Here is a 21,094-nt window from a genome sequence, read left to right as displayed (position 1 = left end):
CTTCTGGGCTCAACTGCCAGCAGCATGATTACTGGCACAATAAAGCGAAGGAGACAATGTGAATAAAAGTTGAGGAAATACAGATCATCATTTATGTGTTTTTGTTTTTTGCAATTTGCCAATTGGGCAAATTTGTAGGTGGCAAAAGTCTCGACTCCGATGCTACCGCAAAGGTCAGTTTTATACACTGTTGGTAATTATGAGTCATTAATCTTCTTTGTTCTTAGAAAGACGGCCGACATCTTCACGGAATGTCTCACAGAGGTTAAACTGACTGACAGGAGTTGGAGATGTCGTTTTAAGATTGATCTCTCTGAGGTTAAGTTTTATCTGTCCTATCATCTTGGTTTGTTAAAGTGGCTGCAGTGGGCCACTCGCTAAATCACACAGCTGACACGCAGGCTTGACAACTCAAACACTGGCAGAAACACGGAGTCCACAAACAATTTGTGGTAATGCTAAGAAACTGCAACGTGGAAAACCCAACCTAAGGAATCAGCCAAATACCTGTCTGGAGTAGCGTACAGTGTGGAGTCGGCCATGAAAGAACAATAACAGGCTTTGTAGCTGATAATTAAGAAATGGGTTTGAGCTATTTGCACAGTACATAAAAAGTAATGTTCCACAGTCACCACACTGTTTGGGAACACGTCCAGTATTCTGTGTATTAAATTGCTCTTCATTAAACTCAGCAGGGCCACCAAAAAAGTCTTGTATTGTTTGAACATAAAACAGTGTCACAGACTGAGTCTAATCAAAGAACAGAAAAAGTTTGTCTTAAGGAAACATTATTTCTGATGAGCAGCAGCCTCCACAGTAAGGCCCATTTCTGCAAGCTTGTTTTGGCTGCTGCTTCAACTTTGATTTATTTTTAGAGACGGCTGTATATTTCAACCCGATTAATCAATGGCATAATAAATCTGTGGGTTTTTATTGAATATCTGTGTGGCTCATTTTTTATTAATTCTCATGCATGTAGCTGAAACGAGGAGCAGCAGCAGCAGCAGCCGGAGCGCGCAGCGTGCCTCGGTGTGACGGTGTCACGGCTCGTTGGCAGTCTGCAGCCCGGATGGAGGCAGCTCGGTCCGCACGGCTGACCGTCGTACCTCTCGGCCCCGGTGGTTAATATGGAATATTTTCACCGAGCGAGCTGCCAGATGCATTTGCACCGGCGGAAAAAAGCAGCCCTGTAGTAGCGCAAATTAGAAAAGCAGCTCACTCCGCCGTCCTTTATGGCTTCTGGCTCCGGAGACGAGGAGGGAAACACGGAAGGCGCTTCATGGAGGCTCATAGGCCCAGCAGCGGGGCTCTCCAAGAAGCGCTGCCGTCTCATGTACTCCTCCCTCGGCTACGACTCTGATGTCTGCCTCTTCTACGTGAAGGGGGAGTTTTTTGCCATGGATGCTCGCTGTGCGCACTCCGGTAACAACCTCTATCTATAAGTCGCTTTTAGTAACCCTTTAGCTATCTCTAACAGCAGATTAATGCAGAATGCATCACATTTTATTGCATAAAACAAGTGTATTCACTGTAATATGGAGGATGTAATGTAAACACACATCTGTGGGTCAGATTTTAACCATCCCCCTGCAGAGGATGAGGATCTGGTTTATGTATCCCTCAGCTGGTAGCCTACTGACAGGTCTATGTGACAGCCCCCTACTGTCAGACAGCTTATCACTTTCACACCATGTTATGCAAGCCTCAAAATCACATTTTCCTAGAGGGAAGACAGCATAAGTCATATGTTCTGAGAGGAAGACGCTGTGATTAACAGCTTCCTGTGTCTCCCAGGCGGTCCTCTGTGTGAGGGGGACATCGAGGAGGCCGATGGAGTCCTGCAGGTCTTCTGTCCCTGGCACGACTACAACTTTGACCTCAGGACTGGGAAGTCAGGGACCTCCTTACAGGTCAGTGATGTAATATGTCTTTACTGTGTTTTTTCAGCTTAATGTGTGTCTCAGGATAAAAATACAAAAATAAAATGTAATATATAGTAGTGAACATTAATAAGGTCTCAAAAGATGCTCAGTATATCATCACTGAGTACGTAGATATGTTTAAACTTCCAGAGACATCATATGCAAACTTCATCGTATCCCCAGCTGCACTTGTTGACCGCACCTGGAAGATGACAGGAACATTTGCAGCAATGCGAAGATAAATCATCCACTTTTATTAGATGTAGGAAGTTCCACTGATTGACACGGCATGAGAAATCAAAGCTCATGAGTCAGAGTTGAGATTATGTTCCCCTTTTGTTCTGTCAAACATGTTTTCCTCCCCTGTTCTGTTTACATGCAACGAACTGTCCAAAACAAGACCTTCACTTTCCATAAACATCTCGTCCTCTTTTCCATTAATCATTTTTATAAACTGTTGTTTCTCTTGTACATCACCGTGATGTCAACTATCAGGCAGTGGAAGAAATACAAAAACAGACATACTCATGTTTTCACAGGAGGTTTTTCTACATTTGTAACTTGTGAAAAGTGACATTAAATACACTGTAAGCTGATTTTGGCACATTAGGGTGAGTTCTCAGTGCTTCCACAGTAGCTCATAATGGTGTGTTTCTCCCTGCTCTTACGTCTTTGTATCCTTTTGTTTTAATTTTCACAGCAACAAGTGTATGAAGTCAAGCTGGAGGATGGCAACGTATACGTGAAACACGCCAGTCGTCTCTCCTTGGAGCCTTTTCCTGCGGATCAGAAGAGTTGAGCAACCTTAGCACGACCACCTCGTCCTCCAGCCCTTCGTGAAGCTGTTGTTGAGGTCTATTTTTAAGACTTGTTCCACAAACCCAAGCCATCTGAAACATTCCTAAGCCTTATCTGTCATTTTCACAGACCGTTTCTACTTTGATTGCCGTGAACTCAGGACGATATCGAGAGGATTGTCTGAAGAGGACATGACATCATGAGATTGTTTCAGAGTTTTTCTTGTTGGCATTCCAGGTAGAGATAACACACCAGACAGTAGCAAACACATGGAAACACAAAATTTAAATTTTCACAGCAGATAGTAGAACAAACCAGCATATTTAATCAATGGCAGAACAGAAGTGATTTTCCTATACTGATAATTTTCTAGATTTATAAGGATTCTTGAGGAAGGTAATTATTTCTGATGAACATGCCATAGATTGAAATATATTCTGACAGTTTTGTCTTCCCACTTGAGCAGTCAAACTTGCACTAGCCATTACATCTTATGTTGAAACCTGCAAACTGCCAAAGTGGATCTGATAGGGTTCTCACAGTCATGAAATTCCTGGAAAAGTATTGAAATGAGAAAAACTGTCATCCAGGCCTGGAAGTGGTTTGGAATTAACAAAATGTTTTGGGGGAGTTTTGAATATATATTGTGTTGGCTATTGTTTAAAACATGTTCATAAATATCCGAAAACATGTCTAATGTTATGTGAAAAAAGTTCCTGGTACGTCACTGGTATCATGTGGTACACATAGACCACACCGGCATTGTGCAATCGCCAAGATTACGCCCCTGTTTTGGGAGAAAAAACGCGTCGTCACATAAGAAGAGAAACAAGAAAATTATGAAAAGCTGTTGTGTAGTGGGTTAACCGAGACTCTCACAATAAAATATGAGGTGTGTTAGATTTGTGAGTATTCACTGATGCTGGTGACAGTTACTACTGATGGATAGCTAACATTAGCTTGAGGCTGCTGCAGTACAGTCATGCAGCACAGCAGCATCAGACTTCAGCTAAATCTCATCCCATAGATCAAACTGTTGGCTACTAACTGGTTGCTTATTTACAGACGACACTTAGCCTAACGATACCTGGTGATTCAGTCTGATTGAATCACCAGCTATCGTGATCTGGACATCAGTACGTGAATAGATGTCTGAAAAATCAATATCCGGCCAAAGGGACATGATTGCAATCAACCATAATTTAATAAGGTATCACAGATGCTCAGGTTCTGCAAAGTCACAAAACAATTATTAGGCATATCCATCAAGTAAATGTTTGTTTAACAAGAAATAAATGCATACAAACATGTCAAAATTATAATCCATCACGCCAAATTGCACTGACATCTGTCTGATCTTTGGCTTTCTATCCCCCAAAAAGCAGCACGGCCTTGATGCTTTGGAAAGTACTCATATGTGCCAGTGCTGTCTATTGGCAGATGCAGCTAGTTCCTGATGGAAATGTCTAACGAGAGTAAAGGTAGCGAATGCTAGTCATTTGCTTTTCCACAAATGCCTGGGAAGTGTGTCCTAACATAGGCCTGCCCATTTTAAACTGCTTAAACAAAGTCATGGAAATTGAGTAAAATATTGTGGAAAAGTTATTGAAAGTTATTTGAAATGAATTGGTAAAAATGTGTGGGAGCCTTGATCTGAAAATTCATCTCAATTCTCAAGCACGCTTCTTATCCACCTATTGCCAGTCTTGTCTCACTTGTCTGCACTAGCAAGCAGGTAATTCTGTGTTGTCATACAGAAAATGTTCCCAACTGTGTCCTCATTAAAATACAAAATGATCATTTGCAAAAAATCAAGCCATAATTGCAATCAGGGGATGAATTCACATGCAGAAATGACACCTTTATTTTTTGTCATGCAGGAGGTAAAAGGAGTCACTATGATGTATGAAAAATGCAGTGCTAATGTAGTAATTTGTAAATGCAGCTCATGTGGACAATGTGCAGAATGAATAGTACAGATGAGTGAAAAATGAAGATTTTCATTCAATATTTTTGAAAAAATAAGTAGATTCTGATTATCAGTTGTGGTATGTTTGTAATTTTGAGTTCCCAACTGACGGCAGTGTATTAGCATACGTAATACAGCTCACCTTTATGAGTATAAAGCTTCCAGTGATTGTCAGTGGAAGAATTTGTAGAATCATGTAATAGTGGATGTGCCATGACAGTTTCTTTCAGCAGCTAATATTTAAGCAAACTTGACAGTTTCGTGGTCATTACTACCAATAATTCTCTTCCTTGTCTTCAGTAAGTGTTACCTGAAGCCTCAAACTTTTAAACTCGCACACAAGCTGAGTTGCGGTCTCTGGATAAATTTAGACACTTATTCCAGTGATGTCACGCAACAGAAACTCCCTTTCAGAATCTGTGTTTCTGGACAGTTTTTGTAACCCAATTAGAGTTCCAACAAGCAGAACACACATGAAGGGCACTGCAATTACGATTGGTGGCGGTCCCAGCGCTAAGTCGTCTCCATCAGCATTTCTCTCCGTTCCTGGCCCGTGCACACACAGGTTTGTCTGTTGCTGACGCAATGGGTTTCAAAAGGAATGGTTAGTAAGGCGCCGGTGGAAGGTTCACGACCTGAAATGCACCACTGACTCAAGAAAAATGTGTTTTTCTAGCTTTTACGTGTGGCTGTGTGTGCGCACTGATGCGAGTGTGTTTTCTTTATTCCTTAGTGGTGAGACCAGTCACTCACTATATTTTCTGTCAGCTCCGTTTTCTGGCAGAGGCGCAGAGACCAGTCACGGAGGTGTCGGTGACAGTGCGGCTCAACACTCTCATTTTCCTCCCCGCTGTGCTCCCCGCTGTACAACTTTATTACAATAATAATTCCACTGGCTACATGAGGTATGTGTGGTGTGCACTATAGATTTTCTGTGTGCATTATAACTCATCACCTGGAGGATAACAGGCGCACAGTGTGGAGAAGATATAGCTATTTTCTGTCAGTAGAAAAGTAAAAGTAAACATTGTTTGAGATTCTGCTCAGGTCAGGAGTGGTTTCTTGTATTTTTATATCTTTTTATTACATCCCACGACTCTTATCGAGAAAACCAGCATCCATGTCAGCCTGTTGCTATATGTTTCCTCAAATTTATTTCATATACTCGGATAATTTTAATTCATTTTATGGCGTGTTTGTTTTGTGAATTATGTATCTGATCACAGATGTCTGCAAACACTGTTACTTTAGTCATACTTATTTTAACTACCTATCACTTGTACTGTAAGCTGCTGTTGTTTTGTTTAAAGTAAACTGTATTTATTGTTGTGTCTTATGCAAAGCTGAACATTTTATCTGTATTATTTAAATCACAAATTAAATTATTGTATGTTAGCAACACTGAAAAAGACCACTTTTTCCTGTCTCCAGAAATGTGAAGTTGTTAAATGTGTATGACTTTTTAAATACATAAAACACAACTCAAAGTATAAATCAAAAGTTTACACAAAATTATTTATTTACAGTTTCTTGTTCGTACAATAATAGTAGATTTCATACAATACACAATTTACACATAAAAACTCAGAGAGAAACGGGCTCGGCATCACCATGCAATAGTTAAGCGCTTACAGAGTATTATCAGGAGATCGTTGATGTAATTCTTTTACTGGAGCTCGGGGAGGCTTCCTGGAGCACAGTGGCAAATATACAACTCTCTTTGCAAACTCCAGAAAGTGGTGGAAAGGTCTCAAGGATGACCTTCTGAATAAATTATGATCTCCTTGAGACCATCTGGACTGTACAGAGGAGAAATGGATTAATCTGTTCATGCTTGATGAATTGTCGGTGGTTTCTGGTGGATTGAGAGTCTTTTCTGCCCTAAAATTAAATAGGGCTGGTGAGCGTTGCATGTACCCACTGAGATTCTGTGACAGAGAGGTGACATATGGTGAAAGACTTTGCAGACTTTTTCTTAAATTTTAATGTTCACAAACACAACCCAAGTTTAGCAAGTCTAAAGGGGTAAAAAGTCCAATAGAGTGCAGTAGGAATGAGTCTAAAACCTGGAAATGAGTTGGCATTTTAGCACTCCTGGTTTCTTTGTCTCTTTTTCGGTTAGATGCCTGAAAAAAGGTCTGTTGTTCACACAAGCTTAAGAGACTTTAATGTTTTGTTCAACAGCCTAAAATATGCCAGTAAATACCCCACTTGTAAATGTATATGCCTTTACATGTCTTAAAAAAGATGGTTGCTAGCAAGGGGCTAAATGAGACCACAAAACGCCATCAAGCCAAACACGACTTTCCAGCCTCATGGTGGTGGTGACCTTGAAGTCATGTAACTATATTCTAGGTCGTTTATAACCTAACGTTAGCTTTTTACTTTTGGTGATTGCATTTACGCTCCATAGATTATTAAAGTGGTGTTAATTTGTGAAGATTATCTTGCTAAACAAAACATGTAAGTATCATAAACGTATGTTTGCCACAGAACTTATTTTTTGCGATAATCCAAACTCCAATGGAAAAATCCTATTTGCTTTTTGACAAGATAACAAGGGCGACGCCAACTTCATCATCCCAGCAGTGCTCTATTGTAAAGCATGCAAGATTTCAGTACTGGTAAGTATATTTTATTCATTAAAGGAATTGTTTATCGCTTTGGTACATCAACTTGTTTACTTTCTTTTCAAAAGTTAGACGATAAGATTGATACCACTCTTATGTCTTTACGGTAAATATAAAGCCCCAGGCAGCAGCTGGTTAGCTTAGCTTAGCATAGGAACAGCTACTGAGCTAGTTAGGCTTTGTCCGAATATAAGAAAATTTACAAACCAGCGCCTTTAATGAGCACGCTGAATCTTGTTTGTTTTATCTGTGTAAACACTGAAGTTTAAAAAAGACAAGTCGTGGCCTTGCCATGCTACAGCTAGCATAGCTAGCCACTCCCCTGTTTCCAGTCTTTATGCTAAGCGAAGCTAACAGGCTGCTGGCTGTAGCCTCATTAAATGCACAGAAATGAGAGGGATATTGCTAGTGAACTCTCTTTAAGAAAGACAAAGCTGATTTTCCTCAAGGTGTAAAACAAAAGTAACCCTTTAACCCATATACATGATATTAATATTTAATTCCTGTAAAATGGAGCGGTTGCTACTTCTACTGCCAGTTCAATGAGATTTCCTTTCCATGCAGTGTGTTTTATCTGTTGGATTCAAGCTTAAACTCACTTTATTTGATTCTAAATACTTTGGAAACTTTTTCTTAAGTCATTAAACCAAACATTGCAAAGCTTCTTTAATCTGCTTTGAAGTTACCCACAAGACAAAATAACTGTTTGGAGAGCCTGGCTTACTTTCCCATGCAAAGCCTTACATAATGGTTTACTATTATTGTTACCTTGTCTTTCAAACTCCCCTGATAACTTCTGCTCATGAATAAGCCAATTCTTCTGTCAAAGCACTCTCCTCAAAAAACCCGCATTCTTCCATGTGCAACCACTTTCGGAGCCTGAGATTCTGTAAGTGATGGACTGTGGGGCCAAAGACCACTAATATTTTCCCTTCCCTTTTTTCCCTTCACCAAACAGTTCCCCAAAAATGATTAAATCCATCACGAGATAATCTCGCTCTTATTTCTCTTGATGTCTTTGGTCTAACATTTCCACCAGTTGCTCTACAGCTGTTGGGCCTCCTCAGCTGACCTCACACAACCATTGCATTTTTACAGGACTTATCTCTTCCCACACCTGGATTCAATCATCATCTCTTTTTTTCACAGGGTGGATGCTACATCTGCTGCGGGGAGATGTTTGTTTTCATCTGGAGATCTGAACCGTGGAGTTGCGGACGGCCCACAGGCCTGTGATTAGAGAGGTCAGTGATAATGGCAAAGGTACCACGTGTTGTTGCCCGATACTGCTCTGCCTTTGAGTGTTTTTCTGGAGTGTGCTGCTCATATACATAATGGGGAGAGATTGTTTTTCGATGTGGGGCTAAGCACAAGTGTAAGGTTACAATATATAGTTTGCATTTATACATACAACTTTACATTAGCACCTTTTAGCACACATTAAACAATAAATCTGTTGTACATTAGAATTAAAAATGTCATTAAGCTTAAATGAAGTTACCTGTACAGTGGGCTGGTTTCCATTTTAATTGTAAATATGTGACCATAATCCTCTTGGGCTCTGTATAGTGTTGATTACTTAACTTCATCCTGTATAGGTGGAAATGAACTGTTGGCTGTTTGTGAAAGTCAGGGGCAAACTGTTTAAATAGTTCCCAGGAGATTCTGTAATTTATTTTTCTAATTAACAGCAGGCTTATATTTACTTGTCATGCTCTCCTGGTTTCTCCACGGACCACAGTCCCCCCTGATATGGTTTTGGATTAGTTCAGCTTGGAGAGCTTTTCCCATGGGTCTGCAAGTGCCCCTTTTGCAGATAAACAAGTTTGGTGCCTTTATCGCAGAGGGAGGTTTCTCCCCATCACCAGCCTCGATTAAAATAACCTAATATATGTTTTCTAAGTCTAATATTCTGTCTCAGTATCTGCAGTATCAAGATGTGTACTTTAAAGGTACTTATATTGTCGCAAAGACAAGATTTATAAAAACATGGCCAGTAAATTCACAAGTGTGTTACTTTTTAATTATCAGTCTCATGTGTAAGAATCATACAGTGGGTTTTGTTAATGAAGAGAAGGCTCCGCTGAGAGTTTTAACTCCCTCTTACAAGATTGCTCTCTGAAATTGAAAAGATTACTGTGGTGTACAAATTGTAAAATGAACTGAGTCATGCAGCAAAGTATGAAAAGGTTAATAGATTCTACGCAGCTCAGAGAGTTGAAGAGCGATTACATAGCAGTTAAATTATTTGCTTCAAATGAGTCCTGTGCAAGATCTCGTACACCTCAACCGCACTATCTGCCACACGTACTGAAGGAGTTGTTGCTTTAGTCACCAGCAGCACTTTTTACGTACTGTAATAGTTTGTTACATGCTGATCATTCTTAAGTTAAATTATATAGTTATTGCACTTCAAGATACAACGGCAGCTCACAAGCACATTACCCAAAAACAACAATGAAAAAAAAAAGTCAGTTTAGACCCTGAAAGAGTCTCTGTAATGGTTTCTGTGACAGTGAGATATTTGGAAATATATATTTGAGTAACATTTTCTTTGGTGGTACTAATTTGGAATGTGCAGAGGACAAAAGGAAATTATGTCATACCTCTCAATCAACTATCCACATTTCAGACCGCCTGCCACTAGTGGGATCCATGCTTGTCTTGGCGGAGGCCTTGGTCTTGCACATTCTAAGTAGGTGTGAATGGACGTTTGGCTGAGTCACAGTTGGCAATGTGGCATGCAAATGAAAAACATTAAGAAGCATGACTGAAAACATCCTCTGTTCCCTGGGTGGCATGCCTCACCCCGCTGCATGCGTCTCTTTTGTGCGAGCCTCCTCTTGGTGAAGAGAGTTTCCCAGTTTGTAGAAAAAGGGCTCAGTGTCTGCTGCAGACGACAAGGACCTCAAGCTGGTTTCTTTCTGATCGTGAGGAGAAGTTCGGTGGAAAGCAATGGCCAATTATGAAGTGTTTGGGGCCTGGCGTAGTATTTACGGTTTCTGGAGGTTTGGTTTCAACTCAAGCGTTGAGAGATGTCAGCAAAAGAAAAATACCCACCATGGGGAAAGTGGAATGCCACAAATTGGAACTATAAAAGTTACGTTCTCAAACGTCAATTTAGTCTTTTCATACATAAAAGTAGACCAAAACTAATAAAGCAAATGCCAGTCACTGCGTTACATATAATCAAATGATTCATGTCTTTTAGGAGGGAAAGGAATTAATAATTGACATACCAAAGCCTTCAAGTAAGTATAAGTCTAATGATTATCTTCTATAAGTCTCTTTGATTTTGCTGAATTGCTGTCTGCCTCAGTTTCGTGGTTTCCATATTGAGGAGGGAGTTCATACCCATCAGCAGACGGCCGACTTTAACTTTCTCATCTTGGTGACATCATATCAGTCTTGACAAAAGACCTACAAGTGAAAAAGAAAGAACATATAAATTAGTGTGATATTACTGTCACTATGAATGCTAATATTCCACTATTTCTGCGGATATGACTGTATTCTGAATTTGATATGGATGGTGTAAACAGCATATTTCAATTACATATTTCGAAATAGGCATTTTTCAGAATTTAGCATTTTCTGATTAATACGTATAATATGCCGGTATGATTTGGGTTTTTATCGTATTCTTTTTACATGTATACAGCACATTTGAAATATGCATCTCATTTGGGGTTTTGACCGGTCATTTCTGTGCATTAGCATGGAAAATTTGTACATAAACCAACTCGGCAACAGTTTGCAAGGCTGGTGTATGCCCAAAAGAAAAGCCCACATTTCTGGTCAGAAGAAGAAACACATCTACTTTTAAATATTATGAAAAACTTGGCTATCAACAGGTTTTTGGGTTTGGGCGAATAACAAAGGAATGAAAGAGGGAGGCTGTGTTCGCATGGTCCAACAAGTCTGTCTCAGTAAGGAAACTTTGAAAAAAAATCCCAATTTGATGCAAAGAAGCAAAATGAAAAGCCGCCGCAGCTTTTCCACTCTTCAATATTTTGACACATGTTAGGGCCCAATAATTTGTACACATGGCTGCATGTATAAAGGATTATTAGTGCAATATTCATTTTCATTTGCAATGTAAACAGCTGAGTGGGAATATTGTATTTTTCAGAATAAGGGCAAAAAATGAAATATTTTGTGCATGTAAATGTATTCAATGATATCTCATTATCTTATCTGAACTTACCTACCTTGAAGCATCTATTGGCGTTGCTGTGTGCGCATGGACACTCTCCTCCTGGTTGTAGAGGTGACTCTGCGACTCTGGGTCCTGCCCCGCTGCTCTGAAGGATAAGCCACAATCTGAGAGGGTAATCTTTGCACCTGCAGACCCTCCGACTCCCTCATGTCCCTTGCCATCTGAGACAAAGTCTGACCCGGGTTGGTCTGCAGACGTTGGAAAAGGCTTTCTCTGCTAATTTTCCTCTCTGGACAACTGAAGGTCAACGCCACCCCAGAGTCTGACTTCATCTCCCTGGAGAAACCATCTGAGGTGCCGTCAAAGCAGCGGCCTATAGCGATCTCCTTGGCCACCCTGGGGTTCTGGTCTGTGACTGTGTAGATGCCATAGTTGTGTCCCAAAGGATCAACAGGGGCTAGCATGGTGAATCCATGGGACTCATTGTTGTGAGCGACTGGTGGATGTTTGATGAGATACTCTTGCAGGAGGCTGTTGGTGCCAGTCCGGCGACAGTTTCCCTGTGGAAGGACTGATATGATGGATCTGTCAACCTCAGCTTGATCAAACAACATGCCGCTACATTTGAACTCTACACAGGCTGCTGAAGTGTTGGCCTCTCGCATGTCCCGGGTGCTGCGAATGTCTCTTATGCCATAAAGTTTGCCTTTCGTTTCCCGGTGTGTTCCTCCCAGATTCCTCGACCTGACCATCACTTCCTTCTGTCCATGGATCTTGACCTTAATGAAGCATGCTCTAAACTCCTGGGGATTAGGCCACCAGGAAAGGTAATCTCCTGTCCAGGTTGTCAAATCATTCTCCTCAAAGGGAACAACATTGTATTCATACTTGTCCTTTTCCACTCTGAAGAATCTGAAATGGTTTGCATCAAAAGGGGCGTTCTCACAACCTATCAAATTCTGATAGGGATATATTGGCCCATTGGTCTCATCAAGATTATTTTGATTAGGCTTTGCCAAGTTGATTCTGAAGGCTGTTTTCTTCAAAGCTGGATCTTCGTGATCTGAGCGCTGGTAGTCTATTTTATCCAGATATGGCTGAGATACTCCAATGATATTTGGATTCATCTTAGGGGAAGAGGGAGCTGCCTCCAGTTCTTCCCCACCCATCATTGCTGTGACATAAGCTGTGTAAGCATCGGCCCTTTGGGCATCACAGAAAGCTGGTAAACAGGCTCCGTTGGGTCCAGTGATGACGCTGTCAAAACGCCCCCATGCCCTTGGATTAGAAGAATAACCAGGTTTGGGTTCTAGGTTTATCAAGCTGATCACAACACCCTCCAGCTGTTCACTAGGTAGGAATTTGTCACTCATGTAGGCACGGACTTTGACGTAGCAGCGTCTGTTTTCAGGCACATCTAAATTGAAGAGCCTTCGTTCTCTGATTTCCATGTTGCCTATGAGGAATGTGCGCTCCTCTCGTTTGCTTCGCCCATGACCACTAGTAGTTGTTGTGGTGTAGGAGAAGCCACTCTCCTCTTCCCAGACTCCTGTGTCTGGATTTAAAGACCACAGTTTCATTTTGGGAATGTGCTCTTGCATTTTGACGTGCTGCGTGTCGAGGAGGAGTTGAACAGCTCCAGCTCCGAGCATCTCCTTGTTGGTCTCATCTCTGAAGTCTACAGAGAACATGCCATAGGTTCTCAAAGGGAGCATGTCACCCTCATCATCAACAAAGTTGAGATCCCCAGGGGCCGCAGCTGCAGTGGTGATATTTCTTGGGTCAATGAATGTGACGCTTGCTTTCACAGTGCCCTCATAGACTTCTCCATTGTCCTTGTGGAAGGAGTTGGGTGGAATAACCAACTGACCAATGGGGTCTTCCCCTTCAATTTCCCCTAGGTTAATAGAGTTGGTCTCTCCAGCATTGATATCAATGGGTGTCTGCTTCCTCATTACCTTCACATCGTGGTAGATGGACCCACCTTTCTTATCAAGGATGAACACCTTAGGAGTGTCAAGAAACTTCTCAGTGGGGTCAACAAAATTTACCACTAATCTCTGAGTATCAGGAGTAATTTGCAATGTGAAACCTCCTTGGTATCCAGTGGTGCCCACCCTCTCTTTACCAATGTACATGTGCCCAAAACGCAGAGGCTCACCATTGTCAGCTGTGACCACTCTGCCACGAACCAGCACAGTGGGCTGCACACACTTCTGACAGCTGCATTCTGACACAGCCTTGATAGGGAGGCTATAGCTCCCGCAGTCAATGATCCGACTTTCCATAGTTTTGACCCCACAGCAGAACCCAGCTCCATCTCTGCAGCGCATATCAAAGTCTAGTGAGCCAGCACATTTGTTGTGAGGACAACGGCCAGCGTTGTAGTGCATTGAGTCAGTCCCTGGTTGAACACAGTCTATCGGCAGTCTGATGAGGTGCGTCTCAGGGGTGGGGTTGCATGCTGGCTTTCCTTTTGCTGTGAATCACACAATAAATTGTGTTAAATAAGCATTCACACGACACATTATAAAAGATAATTTGGTCATCTGATACACATAAAACATGAAAGACTTTTTCTCAGTGCCAGAATGAACAAAGACTTGACATGTTAAAGACGCAACTGTTGAAGTTCTGCTTTCTTTAACATCTTGAAAGCCTCTCAAATCTGTTGATTGTTATTAGAAAATTGTGGGGTACTGGATAATTGTATATCACTGCATGAGTGGAGTAGGACAACTTGTGACGGCCCTTGGCCTAAAGACCCATTTCCTGCTGAATTGGTTGCTGGGTTCTGGAGAGCAGCTCATTAGGAGTGATGGCTGACACCTAAGTTGGTGTGACTGCTCATCTATTTACATAGATGCCTTAGCAGTCAGTCTCTTTCTCCTCTCTGGGTTACTTGGTTTACTGGGACTTAAGTTATCTTTTTCTTCATTCACACATTGCCAGTGAACTGACCTCATACCTAATTTAGCTTTGAATAAATGTATTCTACTTTGAAGAGTCATTTAAGGTCTCCACAATTTGTCCTGCCTTAGAGCTGAATCGTGACAAGTGCATAGTGAATAAATTAGAACTTGCCAACTGAGTATTTAAAAGATACTATTTCTGCCCTTTATGCAGACGTGGATGCACAAACACACACATAATTTATGCATATACACACACACAGTGTCTGCATGGCTTGAAAGTACCTGTGAGTGGCCAAGTTGGACTGTGAAATGTGCATGAAAGGGTAATTAGACATGAAGTTGAAGAGAACATTTATTTACCAACCATCCAGATGGGAGTTGGAAAGAAAGAATTTTTGTTCACCGAGACATTGGCAGAATAGTCCGTGTGCATGATATCATGGTTGAGCTTATAGTCAAGTATCCCTGTTAAGCTCCCAATCTCCCAAGTAAGTCTATAATTGCAGACACATGGAAGAGCGTGATGTGTTTGAAACACCATTACTCTGCTGCTGATGGCCATTACCATTACTCTACTGCTGATGGCTTAACCATGAGGGCCTTGGGTTTTCTTTGATAATTAATTATGTACCTCCTAGTCACCTGTGTGAAGTGTGGTTGACGCATTTTATGGTAAATCAAATCAAACTTCTGTGTAGTGTAAAATGTGAGAAGAACCTGCACTGTTAAAAAAGTGGGAGTAAGTTTTTCTGCTCTGAGGCACAGGTGTCCTGCACATATACAGCGTGTCCTGCCATAATGGCTTTTGGAGTGCTGGAATTTGTCAGTGGCCTGGGATAGATTACTTTAGCACTCTTCCATGAATACCTTGTCCGTTAATCTGTGTCTTAGCTAACAAGCACCTAAAGCATATAAGCAATGTGTAGCTCTCCCACGCGGATGTGGAAACGCATACTTGTCTGACTCGGAGAGAGAAAAGAAACAGGATTTATTTGCAATTGTGGATTTCGTCTCAACACCGGGTGTTCTGGAGAAATTGGGTTTGAGGTTTTACAGTGTCCAGAGCCATTGCACACAATAAAGCATCCCTAGGAAGCCGTAGCTTTGACCAATGTCAACATAATAAAAACGTACTGCTCCATGCGCAGCCAGGTTATGCGAGCCCTGATATTTTTATTTTCCTATTTTCTTTGCCTGTAGTAGTTTTTTTCCAGTGACAGACAGTCTATTAGCTGACTTTTCTCCCTCGCCCAGCTGTAGGACACTGTGGTTTTGTTTGAATCCCTCTTTATGCATGGACATGGCTTGTGGATGACTCGGTTGGAGCTTAGCACTGACATGCCCCTTAAAATGTGTATTCAAGCTCTGGGGCAGCTGCTCTTTATACACTAAAATAAATTGCGGTTGTTTGCTTTTTGTCAGCGGTTGTACTTGAATCTGTGCAGAACTTTGAGTACACACGTCATTGTCAATGCACTGGGATAGCAGCCATCCCGAGCAATAATCCCTGTGTGCCACTATCATCATAGTAAATTATTTTCTTTCCAGTCTGATGATGATGAATTATGGTTTACATTACATCACTGACTAGAAGGGAGCTTTTGTATCTTTTTGACAGTGAGAACAAACTCAGACCAAATAGAAATGTTTTTCTTCACAGCTTTGACGTATGTAACAGTTTACTAGCACTAGTTTGTGTCATCAAAACTGTCATCAGACCAGCAGGTTAATGTGATTTCAAGCACTATCCAATAGATAGTGAGATCTTTAGCTATGCGACTGATGTTACGAGGCTCAAGACTCTACATACCAATCACAGTGAGAAGGGCTGGAGAGGACTTGATGCTGCCTGCAGGGCTGCTAGTTTTGCAGTAGTACTCCCCTGTCTGCTCTGGCTTTAGATCCCACAGTACAAGGTCCTCTTCATACTTGTACACTCTCCTGTCCAGCAGGGTCCCATTGTGGTACCTTGACAAATAGTTACAGAGATATTTAAGGAAAAAAAGTTTAAAAAAAAAAAAAAAAAGTTAAAAATGCTGATAGCTGTATACAACAATTTATTACGGTGTATAAAGTATGTAAAATGTATGTAATATGTTGATGATGTGTCACTTATCACTTAAAAATATGGGAAAATGATTTCTGATATTGATGTATTAGGGGCCGAACACATGGCGCGTCTGTAACCGCCTGGAAAACGAAAGGTTGGGGGCTGGCTGGCAGTAGGTTGTATCTGAGGTTGCTAAGCAACCTCAACAAGAACTGGATTGTAGCCTATGTACCTGAAATCCTGAGTGCAGAGCTTATCATCCTTCAGGTGCTGTTTGTGTGTAGGCCTATCGTGTGTGGGCATATCGTCCGTGGGACAGATGTAAGGCTCTGGCAGCCCTGCACCAAAATTATCAACTTTTCCATTTTAACTACTATTTACTTCTAGCGCATCAAAATAAGCAGCTTGGGTAGTGTCCTCGGCATCGCATTAATAACAAGTACACAACTTCAACCCAGGAGACCGGTATGTCTTTCCCATGTGAAACTAAAAGTTAACACTCAGTTATTTTCTCACATAAGTTGGAAGATACGTGAGTCGACTCGTGACTAACCACAATCTTTTCCTAACCCTAACCAAGTAGTTTTGTTGCCAAAACCTAACCACTGACCTTTTCTTGGTCACGTGAGTCGACTCACATGACGTAATGGCGACCCCTTCTGCGTCATGATACGATGCAAAAGGCTGTTATTACAGTTACGCAGAGGGCTTTTGCCCAAGCGTCAAGAATATGAAGTAGGGATGAGATCACTTTGGAAATGTTATGTGAAAGGGGTTTCTTCTAGTGATGAACCCAATATCACCCGACTCAGCAGTTCCCCTCAGCCCTTATTATCATCTTACAGCTCATTTTTTTGGTTTTCAAGGCAGTGCTTTATTTCAACTTGTCTGACTTATGGTTCAGTCTCACGGCTCTCATCAATGTTGTTTTTCACCCGAAGCAGGCAGATGTTTTCAGCCAAAAAATTGATAACCCCATTGCCACCCTACACCAAGCAGCAGAAGGGAGTAAGCTACTAACTGGCGAACTTAAGGGAGTATTTGGCAGCAGAAGAGACATGTTTCTCAGGGGCAGTTGGGGACCAAAACCTGTTAAAGCAACTGATTAATGCTGTTTTAACAATAAAAACAGGAAATTGAATTTTTAGGGAGCTCCGAATATTAATTTCACAATGTGTAAAAATAATCACTCTGCTGCTCGCTGTTTCTGTGATTAACTGTGTGCCGGCGCAAGTATTCATCTCACCAGTAGTATTTGTCAGGTGTTGGTGATCCCGTTGCCTTGCAGCACAACATCACTCGTCCTCCCTCAAAACGCACTTTGTCCTCAGGGTGCTTCACAATGTACGGCTTCTCTGTGGAAAGCGGAAAGGAGCAAAACCTCAAGAACTTCCTCTGACTGTTGTGAATGGTGCCGCAGAGTTTTGAGACCTCATAAAACTCAGTCAGACGTTACATTTTATTTTCACATTGGTCCCTGTGCTTATGAAAAATTATTGTTGAGGGGATTACTCTTTCAAAAGCAGCACTGGCCTATTTTTATTTGGTCTCCATGCAACAAAGCAAGTAAGTGCTCCAGACAATGTGAAGTCTTACAATAGGCCAGACTGTTTATGTTGTAGCTTTGTCAATTTCCTGTTTTCTAAAGTCTGAGAATGTGATTGGAGGATTTACTGGCTCTGCAGAATGGTTATAATGACAATAAAGAAAAGTCTTACTTGAAAATGAAAACAGCTCTTTTAAGAAATAGCCAAGAATAACTTAAATTAAAAAATGATACTACTAACTTACTTTGTTTTTGGGTCGATTGAAAGCAGCAGACATCAATAAAACAGATGTTCTTTTAATAGTAATCTTTTTTATTAGCACTCACCGGCTGATTTAAGGACAGCCCGTACCCAGGACAACCCTGTGGTGTTGCTGGAAGAGGAGACAGTGATGGGGGCAAACTTCTCCTTCCTGATGGAGATCAAGGTCGAGCTGGAGGAGCAGATGCCTGTGAGCCTGAACTGACCTTTGGCATCTGTACGGGCACGGATCACCTTGGGGTGGCTGGCCAGCGCCACCCAGGCTCCTGCCACAGGGACACCAGTCACACTGTGGACTTCTCCGTGCATCACGTGGTCGTCACACGTACACTGGTTGCACTCCTCATTGGGACGGCCCTCTGTGCACACGAGCTGACATTTGGCTGTTGGGAGAAAGACAGAGAGGTGAGCACATAACTCATTGAAGGAATGATTATACAACTTTTTACAGCATAGACTCAGAATACCTGGGCATGGACTCTTTCCACACTTCTGTACTTCAACAGGCCGTCCGTTACACTGAACTGTCACTGAGCTCCTCACACAGGTCCTCCTCCTAATCCTGCGGCCTCCACCACAGGTCACTGAACAAGTTCCCCACCGACCCCATGGACCCCACTTGGCTGATCACACAGAGAGACAGGAATGATGTGAGTTTTTTTCTGTAATTTAAAACTTATACAGACTGATACAGAAACTTGTTAACTCTCATGTGCATGGGCGCCCCGAGTACAAAGGACAATACATTGAAAATTATTAAATGCTGCAATTATACAGTATTGTGGGCATGAAAATATAAGACAGCTGATTATATAGCTGCAGTTTAAAGACCGCTGATTACAAATTGTTCAATCAAGAACACTTAACTGAGTATTATAAAGTTCTGTTTAGCAGAAGTTCTGCTCTGGAGGGTTCACCTTGAAACAGAGGTTACAATATTGTAACTCTTGTTCTATAAGCACAGGCTGAGCCCTCTACTGGATCCTATGGGTAATACAGATGGATTTATTAATTGACCTGGAGACAGCATACGAGGTGGGACCCTATTTATTCCTAACAAAGTTACTCAGTGGCACATGACGCCAAAAAAGGTTTATTTCTGTTGTAAGAAATTACCCAGATTACCATCGCTGCTTCTGCATCATTGGACCCTCAGAGTAAAGGCACTAGACACTTCCGCTAGCCAAGCCAGCTACTTCTGGTTGAATGCTCCGCTAACTTGAATGGAGATAAAATGATTCAATGTTGAAGCTCCTCTAGACTTTCGAAATGTCTTTGAACCAAATGAATTAAATCCTGATAGCAATACAAGCCATTTTGCGGGGTTGTGATGCTCAGTCTTTTTGGGCCCGATGGCATTAAGTGATGGACTCAGGAGTTGTAATTCCACTTTCTAACCTCTACGAAAATTGGCTTCAGAGCTTGCTGCTGTTCCTGGGGGCTTGGTAATACTCTCCAATCTAGAGCATGCATTCTCCCACTGAAATTTGCATAAATGTAGCTGGCCAATCAGGACATACCTATCCAACTTGTGGAGCCCACTGTATATAAGGCAGAACATAGTAATATTGCTGTCAGCCATCCTACACTCTCTTTAGCAAGGGAGGGTCCCTAGGGAGAGGGCTCTGCCAGTGCTTAAAGACCTATGGGTACAGTGGGTGGAGCCCAATGAATGAACGCCCCATCCCATAACATCGACTCAGCCACACTGATCCTGACTGGCTAAAAGTTAGTCGCCACAGGCTGCTCACTTCTTTATAACTTAGGCGCCTGTAGTGAAGAGGTAGGGGGCCCCAGCCAACACAGGTGGTGTGCAACCAAACTGGGTGGAGCCATGGCAGATCCTTACAGGGGTAGAAAGACAAGCAAAAGCACACCACATCTCCTGGGTCATCAAGGAGCATGGGATATTGTAGGTGTATCAGTGGGCAAATCGGTCTTTACTGCCGTATATACTGTGGGGTATGTACATATTCAGGTAGACGTGTCCTAATTGGGAGGCTGCATTTATGCAAATTTCAGTGGGTGAATACATGCTCGTGATTGAAGGACAGAATTTATCATTAAGTCCAGTAGAGGGCAGAGCCTGTGTTAGATAGAACCATACAGCAGGAAATGGCAAGTACAGATGAGGTGAACAACATAAATCATCTTGTAACAAGGCAATGTTCTGCTGTTCTGCTTCTCATTTGGATGCCACATGACATGCCACACCCACCCAAACACTGTTGCATACCAAGTACACCCCCTCATGGCAACGGCAGTCCCCAGTGGCTGTGACCCTCCCAGCAGGACAATGCATCATCCCACATCGCTAAACAACTGTTTAAGTATGGCCTGAGGAATGTGACAGAGAGCTCAAGGTGTCGACTTGGCCTACAAATTCCTCAGATCCCAATCTGATTGAGAATATGTGAGATGTGCCAGTACCCCACCTCATAACCCACAGGCCTCAAAGGATCTGCTGCCAATGCCCTGGTGCCCCAATGCCCCAGAGGTCCTGTGTCCATGCCTCGATAGGTCAGAGCCAAGTTCCATCTAAGGACGCCCCACCATGGATCAGGGCTACCTCTGGGGTACCGCCACGCCTCACGAATGCTCAATGAGATCAAGATCTGGGGAATTTTTAGGCCAGGACGACTCCTTAAAGAGCCAGTGTGTAATATTTGGCATGGTTTATTGTCAATCTGAATCTGAATCTGAATATTCTACCCATTAATATGTTTATACAAGTGTATAATCGCTATAAAATAAAATTCGTTTGGTTTTCGTAGCCTTATAATTATGCTTTTATATATATATATATATAGTAAGGGCCTTGCTTTAGAGAGGTCGCCATCTTG

At 42.0% G+C, this 21,094-nt stretch overlaps 2 protein-coding genes across 2 annotated transcripts in view; one reads left to right on the top strand and one right to left on the bottom strand.

Annotated features, from left to right (window-relative positions):
• Positions 1–1,020: 1,020 nt before the first annotated feature.
• si:ch211-212d10.2 (uncharacterized protein LOC557710 homolog) lies at positions 1,021–6,081 on the top strand. The gene is made up of 3 exons (XM_050055935.1): positions 1,021–1,422; positions 1,795–1,910; positions 2,623–6,081. Exons 1-3 carry the CDS (start codon positions 1,233–1,235, stop codon positions 2,719–2,721), a joined length of 405 nt encoding a protein of 134 aa, XP_049911892.1. The 5' UTR covers positions 1,021–1,232; the 3' UTR covers positions 2,722–6,081.
• A 5,459-nt stretch (positions 6,082–11,540) lies between these two features.
• The window catches only part of cilp2 (cartilage intermediate layer protein 2), a 20,420-nt gene continuing 10,866 nt past the window's right edge, over positions 11,541–21,094 (bottom strand). Inside the window, exons 5-9 of the mRNA XM_050055210.1 lie at positions 18,719–18,874; positions 18,317–18,634; positions 17,690–17,798; positions 16,204–16,361; positions 11,541–13,957 (exon numbers count right to left, since the gene is read on the bottom strand). Coding sequence (XP_049911167.1) covers positions 11,541–13,957; positions 16,204–16,361; positions 17,690–17,798; positions 18,317–18,634; positions 18,719–18,874 — 3,158 coding nt within the window. The remainder of the gene's footprint in view (positions 13,958–16,203; positions 16,362–17,689; positions 17,799–18,316; positions 18,635–18,718; positions 18,875–21,094) is intronic.

Source organism: Epinephelus moara, chromosome 10 (genome assembly GCF_006386435.1).
Source record: "Epinephelus moara isolate mb chromosome 10, YSFRI_EMoa_1.0, whole genome shotgun sequence".
In the NCBI taxonomy this organism is placed as follows: Eukaryota; Metazoa; Chordata; class Actinopteri; order Perciformes; family Serranidae; genus Epinephelus; species Epinephelus moara.
Note: the sequence above shows the minus strand (reverse complement) of the source record. Positions and strands in the feature narration are given on the sequence as shown.

Bases quoted from the DNA above. Each gene is read 5' to 3' on its own strand.
- si:ch211-212d10.2 (XM_050055935.1), top strand. From the start codon at position 1,233: ATGGCTTCTGGCTCCGGAGACGAGGAGGGAAACACGGAAGGCGCTTCA. The intron at 1,423-1,794 runs GTAACAACCTCT...TGTGTCTCCCAG, and splicing joins TGCTCGCTGTGCGCACTCCG to GCGGTCCTCTGTGTGAGGGG. The intron at 1,911-2,622 runs GTCAGTGATGTA...TAATTTTCACAG, and splicing joins AGTCAGGGACCTCCTTACAG to CAACAAGTGTATGAAGTCAA.